The 10,139-nt window shown below is 49.9% G+C and overlaps 1 protein-coding gene across 1 annotated transcript; it reads left to right on the top strand.

The window, feature by feature from the left end:
• Positions 1–556: 556 nt before the first annotated feature.
• ARL5C (ARF like GTPase 5C) lies at positions 557–9,866 on the top strand. The gene is given in 9 exon segments (XM_090257561.1): positions 557–612; positions 1,086–1,141; positions 3,484–3,527; positions 3,529–3,610; positions 4,219–4,279; positions 5,416–5,563; positions 6,708–6,791; positions 7,334–7,485; positions 9,057–9,866. Coding segments are annotated over 9 exon segments (732 nt in total). The 3' UTR covers positions 9,106–9,866.
• The last annotated feature ends 273 nt before the right edge of the window (positions 9,867–10,139 follow it).

Below are 10,139 nucleotides of genomic sequence, written 5' to 3'. Positions count from 1 at the left end.
GGAACCGGGAAGAAGGGTCACAGCCTGAACCTAGAGAAAACAGGAGAAGCTTCCTAGAGAAAGTAAGGCTTGGGACTAGAAGCAGAGAAATGGGAATGTGTTCAAGGCAGAGAAAACAAGTGACATGCAGAACATGTTCTTGGGCTTCACTAGCGAAGCATGCTCCCAAGGTGGTGGTTGGATAAGGGCGTGCAGGAGCAGGACATCGTGGGCCTTGAGTCACGTTAAGGAGTTTGGCCTTTGTCCTGAAATTGGAGGATTGTAAGCAGTGATGGCAATATTGCCTTGGTTGCAGTTTGGAAAATGAATCGGAGGGTCTAGCCTGGAAACGTGCAATACTGCCGGTGAACGAGCAGGGCCTGCGTTAGGCCTCAGCAGTGGAATGGGAAAGGAGGCTACGGCTGCCAGAGACATCTAGTAGTTAGAATCGCAAGCTCTTGGAGAGCAATTGGAGGTGGCCAGTGAGAGAGAGGGAGCTGTCAGGGGTGAGTGTGGGTCACAGAAAGAAAGCAGGTTAGAGGCAGAAATGATGTCTAGCCTTGGACAAGGTGGGTTTATGGAGCTGTGGGAGGACATCCAAAAGGAGAAGAGCAAAAGGCAGCTGGGTGCTTGGTGAGGAGCTCATCAGAGAGCTCCATCTTTCGTGGAGCCTGATATTTTGAATCAAGTACAGGGATTATTAACTCCAGTTTACCGATAAGCTACTCATCCATAGTTACATGGCCATGGAGCAAGGACTTGGACTCAGATTTTTGGATTTCAAGTTCTGTGGTGTTCATGACACCGAAGTCTAGGGCTAATTCCCCTACCCCAGGATAGCCCAGTTTCTGTGAGGAGAGGGGATTGGGTAGGAGGAAGCAGGTGTTTGAATATGTTTCTGTTTCCTCACCGTGTGCCTTCTGTCTGAAATTGTATTTGCCCATAGCTTACAGGCTGGGGCATTTCTAGGTAGCTTGAAAATATTGAGAGGAGGAGAGAGAGATTTTTGTCTCTTGGTAACCACAATCCTCAATCGACACAGTCAGCACGTTGGTGGTTGTCCACATGTGAGAATGTCAACAACCATGAAAGTCAGCTGCGACTAGGCCCAGAGAGGCTAGTTCTACTACCGCAGCCACCTCAAGGGCTCAGGAACTGAGGCACTGGGGACTCCCCCTACCTCACTAGCTGCTTCTGTCTTTGCAGTAAGTTCTGTACCAGACTGAACCTCAGTCTGAGGTGTGGCTGAAGGTTTCCACATATCGAAAATAAAATTAGCTGAGCTGGGGTCCCTGGGGCCCAGAAGCGAGATGGTGTTCCAGTCCAGTACCCTAGAGAAAAATCTCGCTTAGCTACAGTGATCATATCCTCAGAGAAGTGTGCCTTGGCTCCCTTCTAAACCAGGCCTTCCCACCCGCTGTCTCCCAGGGTGTTCTGTTTGTTTATTTGTTTTTTGTTTTGGTGTGTGGATTTGTCTCCCCACTAGACAGTAAGCTCTAAAAGACCTAGACTGGGTCTATTTCATCTACTTGGCATGTTTTCTAACTCCTGGTTCATATTTGTCAAATGAATGAAAAATGAATGAAATGCCCCCAAGATTCAGGCTCTGGGCCTCACAGCAAAGGCGGCTCTTGTCTGTTTACTGAATGTGCTCCTGCTAGCAGAATGTCACTTTCAATTCTGCAATTGGTGGTGGTGAAGGGGGCAGTATGCATACACTAAGAGGTTCCCCCCCACCCACCCGGAAAACAGATGGTGAAAACGCTTAACACATTGCTGCTTCCCTCGGCACCCTTCTGTGCCTCTACCCTACTGCACCCAGTCAAAGGCCCAGCTCCTTTCCTAGGGCTGAAATGGAGTCAGCAAGATGGGCTCTGCTAGCTGATTCTTCTTCCTTCTGAGTCTGTTACCAAGCTGGGTGGGATGAAAATTCTGTATTTAGAGAACTGTGTTCTTGCTTCACAACTTCCCAGCTTTTCTTAATCATCTCCTCCTCCTCCTCCTCCTCCCCCCCCCTCCCCCTCCTCCTCCTTTCTTCTTCTTTATTCTCTTCAGACACCATCTCTCAGGCTGTAGATTAATTCACTGTACTTCAGTCCAAGAGCAACACATCCCTACTGTGTTCCAGGCACCGAACCAGGTGGGGAGTAGGGGAAGTACACAGCTGAGTAAGACGTGAGCCCTGCACTCTAGGACTCACAGGTGATTGGAAGAAACAGGCATGCCAGTCTGCAATCTCAGTATGGAGAGAAGCCCCATTTGGCTGGAGAACCAGGCCAAGGCTTGGGAAGTAGGTGGCCTTTATGGCAGGCAGCTAATGGGTCTCAGGAATCCACCTTTCTGAGGGAAAGGCATTCAGGTGGAGAAAATGCAGAAGCAAAGGCACAGTTGGAAAGAGCTGTGCATATGGGAGCAAGGACCAGTGGATGGAAATGGCAGATAAGTTGCAAAGGCTGATGGGGGCTGTTCATGGAGGCTCTTGAATTTCAGGTGAGGAGACTGATCTGAATCCAGTGGTCAATAGGGAGCCATTGAGCTGTGGAGTAACAGACTCTGAAGGTTAATAGGGCTGTGAGGAAGATGCCCTGGTAAGGGGAGACAGAGGCAGGGAAACCAGCCACAGCAGTGGGGTGGAAGGAGCCAATTCTCTTGTGTGACAGCTGGTGTCTCCCAACCACCCCTGTAGCTTGCGGTTGGTTTGCCTTCCCCACTTCTCTTTTCGTTTTCTGGTTTTTCCCAGTTTAAGCAAAGAAGGAAATTCACAAACAACCCATTGCTCCAGCCTGGCTCTCTTGGCCCAGGTTCTCCTCTGCTGGGTTTTAGTATCTGGATCCTTCTGTAGGTTCTCTGGCTGAGAGATCTCTATTTTGTTCCATCACTGTCTTCAGATGCCTACCCTCTGGGATCAGGGAGTGGTGCGTGAACAGCTGGTTTGTCAGGAAATCATAGAAGTAGCACTGATTTATTCCTGGACGTTGCCTATCACCAAGGGTCCTGCAAAAGGAGGGAGACCTGCCCTTCCCCAAGGGAACTTGTTTTGAGTGGGCCTACAAAACCCACACAGATGAACAATTAGAAACCTGTTGAAGGTCAAGAATATTCTCCCAGCGCAGACAGAGAGGATCAGGGAGCCCTGTCTACCCAGTACAGCTGGCAGGTGCAGAAGGTGGATGGCCAAGGGTTTTGCTTTAGTCTCATGCTCTAGGTGTAGGTAGCCTTGGAGAAGGGAGAGCTGGGATCTAGTCGTGGGACACTGTACAGTCTCCTTGACTTGCAGTAGGGGAGCAGCCCACCCAGAGAACTCTGGAGTTTTCTCAGGCTGAGGGGCAGAATGTGGAGTCTGGACCCCATTTTCCTTGCACCTCCAGGGCTCTGGACAGGTAGTTTGTTGTCACCATAACGTTCATAGCCCCCGTGAGGGGTCAGCGTCCCAGAAAATTCCCAAGCCCCGAGAAGACTCGTGAGGCATCCGTGACTTCATAGACCCCTCCCGGCCCTCCCGAGGGCGGGGCTCCAAGCTCCGGGGCTCGACCCTGGACCCCGAGGGTCCACCGAGTCCTGCTTCTGCCTGGTTCGGAATGCGCTGTGGGACAATTGATCACCAAGATGATGAGCATCTTAGGGAAAATGGGTAAGAGACGCACGGGGCATCCAAGCGACCGCTTTGATCCGGCTCCCACCTGGGGCTCCCCGGATTGGAGTCGTCGGGGCGGATGCGTTGGGGAACCGAAGACTAGGAGGGTCCCGCGTGGCCGCTCCTTTCTTGCTGCACAGTCTCCCCTGTGCCTTTCCTGCCCGCTCCTCGCGAGTCATGGGCTTCGTGCGCACCAGGGCGCAGGGCTGGGCGAACCACCTTCCTCCGGTAAACGCTGCCGCCGATTTCCTGCAACTGTGACTTCGCTCTCTGCTCTTTCCCTGGACTCTTCCTCCTGGCAAGCCCAGGGCTCCCCGGACCCTTCCGACAATCACTTTTCTGGAAATGTGGAGCAAGGGAGATGGGGCCCACCTCTCTTTTCCACTGTCTCTGAGTGGCGCAGGTGTCCAGGCCCGGCGGGAAAGAAATCTGTCCTGTTGTTTCTCTTTTCTTTCTTTCTATTTTTGGTGGGAGACGGGGACGGGGGAGAAGAAATGGTACCAGACTAAGAGCACCTGTTTCCAATTTTGGAGGCCTAACTGGTAACACAATCCTCGGTCATCGCGTTTGGCTCTGACCCTGCCCTTCCCCCCGGATGCCTCCAGAGCACAAGGTTATCATCGTGGGACTGGACAATGCAGGGAAGTCCACCATTCTCTACCAGTTGTAAGTGACTCTCGGGGGTGGGGAGAGGGGGTTTGTGCTTTCCCACCAGACTGACAAACATTTGGACCAATCACCGGAGCCCTTTCCTAGGTTCCCGGGAGGAGTACTGTGGGGAACGCTAGTGGAACCTTCCTGGTATGTCCCTCAGTTCAGTGGCCCCTTGGCCTGGCATTCGAATGCTGATCGGTATGGACAACCCCATTGAGCCCGGCCATCTACCGCCGGCCCCTGCCAAAACCGGGGGTCGTTTTGAAGCTGGTGGGCAGGCAGGTTCTTCCCGCCTCCCTGCTCTTCGCTCCCCCTAGCAGCAGGTCCCTCCTTTTTACCTCCTGCACTTCACCTTTGCATCTTTCTGCCCCTGGGCTCCGTAGCTCCTGGTCTGGCAGAGTCTGGATCATGTGCTTAGTAATTACCCATAGGAGTCCCCCACCCCACCCACCCCTGCCCCCGCAGAAAAAAATTCTCTACCTGGATGGCACCTCTCCCGTTCTGGAGTCTCCAGAATATTTACTTAGGACAAATTTTCCCCTGAAAAAGTGACATATGTAAATGATTTTTAAAAATTAGAAGAAAAGGAAAATCCAAACAGTACAAGAGTATACAATGAAAAGTAAGTTTCTTTCTCACCTTTAACTACCAGTTTTACTTCTCAGACTTTCCGGAGGAATTCCTTACATATAAACGGGTGTGCGTTTTCTATGTCACTATAAACAGAGCACCTTTCTGATGGCCCTCACTTGTGTCTGTCTTGTTTTTCTAATCCCTCGCTGTTGAAAGCTTGGTCCACAGACCAGCAGCGTTGGCATTATCTGAAAACTTACTAGAAGTGCAAAACGCTGGGCCCCAGCCCAGACCCACTGGATCAGCTTCTGATTTTTAACATGTCTTCCAGGTGATTCAACTGCATATTAAATTTCAGGAAGACTGCTCCATTAAGTCTCCCTTCTCTGGGGTCCAAGCCAGGGAAGGACTTGGTCTCACTTCTGTCTGCACTCCCCTGCGCTCAGCAGAGGCTCGTTCAACCTGGGCTGATTGGTTCTGAATTAGATTCAGCCTGACTTGTGAGCAGAGGAGTAGGAGGCCAGAGGTGGGAGTGGGCTGGGCTGAGCTCTTGGTACCCTCTCTTACCTCCCCAGCCTGATGAATGTGGTGGTCCATACGTGCCCCACCTTTGGTAGCAATGTGGAGGAGATTGTTCTGCAAAAGACCCACTTCCTCATATGGGACATAGGGGGACAAGAGGCTATGCGCTCCACCTGGAACACATACTACTCCAACACTGAGGTGAGGTGAGCACTGGGGCTGGAGGGGCTGTGGGACATTAGCCAGCTACTTAACCTCTCTGAGCCTTGGTTTCCCCACTTGTGAGATGGGGATCATAATAATGACCTCCCTGAGTTGTTGTGAAAATTAAATGATAGAACAATAGTTAATGCATGTGTGTCAAATACTTACACAGCACAGTGCCTGTTAAAATTTTTGAATATTTCCTAGCAACTTTGTCTGCTTGCTAGCAGCTCTGTTTGATGCATTGGATGGGTAGACCCTTTGTCTCCGGGGGCCAGCATTACCCGCTCTGGAAGCAGTAGAGTTCAGTGGTTTCATAACTGGAATGAGATAGCCAAGTTCAAATTCCAGCTCTGCGACTCACCAGTCATGTGACCAAAGGTAAGCTACATCATCTTGCTGAAACTTAGTCTCATCATTTGTAAATGGGGATAACAATACAGTTGACCTTTAAACTGTATTATTTGGGTTTGAACTGCTGGGGTCCACTCACATGTGGATTTTTTCAATATATATACAATCAGCCCTCTGTATTCCTGAGTTTTGCACCCACAGATTCAAACAACCATGGATCAAAAACAGTATTTTCGATCTTCAGTTGGGAGTCTACAAATGTGGAAGGCCAACTGTATGCATTGTTCTGTGCCATTTTATATAAGGGACTTGAGAATCCATGGATTTTGGTATTCGTGGGGGCCGTGGAACCAGTTCCCCGTGGATAACAAGGGAGGACTGAAGTTTGGGGGAGTCAAAAGTTATATGTGGATTTTCAACTGTGTGGGAGTTGGTACCCCTATCCCTCGCGTTGTTCAGGGTCAACTGTAGTTTCAGTTCCAAAGGGCTAACTGGAGTCACGAATGCCCAGGGCTTGACATAGCCTCTGGTATGAAATCTGAGGCTGTGCTGTGGATTCCCTGTATCTGGTTGGAAAGGAGAATTAAAATGGAACTAGGACAAATAAGTAAATAAATAAATAATCAACCAAAAAATGGGACTAGGGCAGTGAGACCCTGAGCCTGGACATGTGTGCCCTGTGGGACTTGGCTCATGGTAGTGCAGAGGCGAGTAGGGGCACAGGTGGGCAGGAAGCACTTTTAGCAAAGAGAATGCCCACCACTCATGATTTCCCTCTGCTGGCCAGTTCATCATCCTTGTGATTGACAGCACAGACCGGGACCGGCTGCTGACCACTCGGGAGGAGCTGTATAAGATGCTGGCCCATGAGGTAAGCCCCCGGTGATCGGCAGAGGGCCCAGTGTGCTAGCTGTGTGATCTCAGCTTACTCACTCAGCCTCTCTGAGCTTCTTACCCAATGATGACCCAGTCTCTGAGAGCCTCAAGCTCAGCACCTTGGGCAGAGCTAGTTGATCTCAGATGAAGGACAATAATGCCCTAAGCATAGCTGACCACAAAAGCCAAAGTTGCTGGTTCAGGGTCCTAACACCACTTCCCACTCACTGTGGCACCCCAGACAAGTCACTTGGCCTCTCTAATCCTGTTTTACCAACTATACAATGGCGAGAATCATTGAATTCCTATGTCGTGGGGCTGTTGTAGGGATTATATGAGCTGATTTGGAGCTATTCTATGAGCTGTCAGTGTCATTAGCTGGGGTTGCTATGTTGGGAGAAGGCCCCCATCCCCACCCCGTGCGGGCGTAGGCCTCTCTTGCCAGGAGAGGAGGGGAGCCAGGGGGCCCTCATGGGGCACTGGGAAGAGAGGCTGGGCCCTAGCAGGCTGACTGGAGCTGAGCTACTCTGTCCACAGGCTCTGCGAGGTGCTTCCGTCCTGATCTTTGCCAACAAGCAGGATATGAAGGACTCCATGACCACTGTGGAGATCTCTCAATTCCTCGCCCTTAGTGCTATCAAAGACCACCCGTGGCACATACAGGGCTTCTGTGCCCTCACGGGGGAAGGGTCAGTGGCTGCCCCACCTGGACCTCTAGGGCTTGGCCAAACCAGTGAACTACTGACCATCAGAACATTCTCCTGCCTCTCCTATCAGGATCTGGTTCACAGGTAGTCAAGTCAGTTGAGCAGCTTCCCACAATGGAGATGCTGTGGGTGAGCAGTGAGCAAGAGAGTACTTGCTCTCAAGGGGCTTGTTCTAGTGGGGAGAGACATGACAACCCACCTAAACACAAACGTTTTAGGTACTGATCAGTGCTTTGAAGAAAGTGAAATTGGATCACAGTGATAGTCTGGTTTAGCTCTTGTGGTCAGGGACAGCCTCTACTAGAAGATATTCTTTGAGCTGAGACCTGAATGAAGAGGAGATAGCCCTGGGAAGACCAGAAACAAATCTTCTAGGTAAAAATTACTGACTCTTCTGACGTTGAGTTTTCTGATCTGTAAAGAGGATGATTATACCTACTACTTCCCAGACTTTCTGTAGAGACACTGTATGAAGCACCTACTTGTGCCAGGCAGTGTTCTAGGCATTGGAGAACAGCAGCGAACAAAACAGACAAAAATATCTGCCCTCATGGAGCTTACTTTCCAGTGGGGGGGTAGGAAAATAAATAATAATAATAATAATAATAAATATATATATATATATTTTTTAAGTGCTAAATGCTCAGTGAGAAATTCAGGTAGGAAAGGAGATTGGAAGTACATGGGGAATGTTGCAATTTTAGATGAGAGATCCAGGGAGGGACTGCTGAGAAGGTAGTTACTGAGTAAATTCCTGAAGGATATGAAGGAGCTAGGGCACAGTCATATAGAAAGAGCCTTGTATCAGGTCTGGAAAGTTCCCTTTCCTCTTCCATCTCAAGTGGAATCACAGAAGGCTGAGGACTTAGACGGCTGATTGAAGAAGGGGAGGCTTTGGGCAGGTCAGACCAAGGAGCTGCACATTTCTGGTAGTATCTTGCTACCCTCTGAGTCAAGAAGACCTCCTTCTCCCCCAATCCACAGTCAGTTCAATTCAACCAGCATTTCCTAAATACCCTAATGTGTCATGCACTGTACCAGGTAATAAAGACATGATCAAGATGCCCCTCTTCCCCTGTCCCTTGCTCTAGCATTGCTAACAGTCTAATGGGAGAACATGCGTATAAGGCCTCTTCCCAGGCCTTTGAAATCTCTCTGGTTCTGCGTCCTGCAATGAAGTGGGTGGGAAGGGGTCATTAGAGATTTGTCCAGAGACATTGCTAAGGTAGGTTTCCAGGCCGCTTCCTTAGAGAAGTGCCCCCTGACTCCCAGATATCCAGAGGCCTTCCTAACCTTTATTAAGGTATGTAGTTATGGAATTATTTGTTTAATCATTTGTTGAATATCAAATGATTAAACATAAGCTCCAGAGGGCAACACCTAGCACAGTAGCTGATGCATAGTATGTACTCAGTCTGTTCATATTTGTTGACTGAAAGACTGGATGCAACTTCAGTTGCCCCTTCAGTTGGCTTTTGGCAGGGCCTGGGGGCTTGAAGGTCATCATCCTCATGAGATATGCTGGCCCTTGTCCTGTTCTTCCCTTCCTGCAGGTTGCTCACTGGGCTCCAGTGGATACAATCTCGGGCCACTGCCAACTGACATTCCATCCTGAGGCCAATGAGAAACTTTGGGGTTTTGCATGCACTACATGGGTGGAAAACCCAAGTGACCATTTATTACTTTTCTACAATTCTCTGGTGGGAGCAGGAGCAGCCATGGACAGTGAGATTGTCATTGCCCACCCAACTCCCCAAGGAGGAGCTAGACTGGATACCTGAATTGCTACAGACAGGACAGCAGGAGAAGCTGCCCCTCATTCCATGGAAGCAAGTGTTCTTGGAGAATCAGGGAAGCTGTTGGGTGAATTAGGAAGTGGAGCCTCCTCCCCTCAGCTCTCAGCCTTTCTGTAGGAAAAATTGGGTGGGGGTTGGACAGAGTAAGAGACTCCTTTATATCCTAGAATTCCATCCTCAACCCTCTCACCCCTACCCCAGCTTTCTGGCCCCTCACCTATCTTTTGGCAAAGGATATTCTAGAAAGGCGATGCAGGTGTGCTCAGGGGAAAGGAGGGAAGAACCAAAAGCTGGGACGGGAGAGGGAGTGGGACCGGACATCCCAGACAGGAACAGTGTTTGGCACTGCAGGGAGTTCCACTCCTTCCTGGCCTCCCCATTCCCTCTGAGATGCCGGCTCTGACCACAGCTTTTGAACTTTAAGCCACTGCATCTATGCCCTTCATTCCCAGTGTCCTTCCAATGTAAATCCCACTCCTACCAAATGTCCCACTTGTCTTTTTGTAATGATGTTGTCACATTATATTTGGGTTTTTATAAAGGTGCAATAAATGCCATTGAAAAGTACTCATCTCTTATTTCCGCCTGCCGGAGTAGGGGCCCTTAGGGGCTGAAAAAGCCCAAGAGTCCTATATAGGTCGAGCTGGAGACAGAATGGAAACCCAGGAAGCCCTGTATACAGGGAGAGGCGCTATTACTGCAGCAGACCCCGGATGGTCTTGGGGTCTATCTTCTTCCCAAGTTAGATAGTGGATATCTTGGCGAGAGTCTAGACACAGATATGAAGGGCCCAGGATTCTTTAATTCTGTGGTTTTCCTGAGGCGTGATTGTGAAGGAAG

This window comes from Furipterus horrens, unplaced genomic scaffold, assembly GCF_987537825.1.
Source record: "Furipterus horrens unplaced genomic scaffold, mFurHor1.1.pri manual_scaffold_11, whole genome shotgun sequence".
Classification (NCBI taxonomy): domain Eukaryota; kingdom Metazoa; phylum Chordata; class Mammalia; order Chiroptera; family Furipteridae; genus Furipterus; species Furipterus horrens.
Note: the sequence above shows the minus strand (reverse complement) of the source record. Positions and strands in the feature narration are given on the sequence as shown.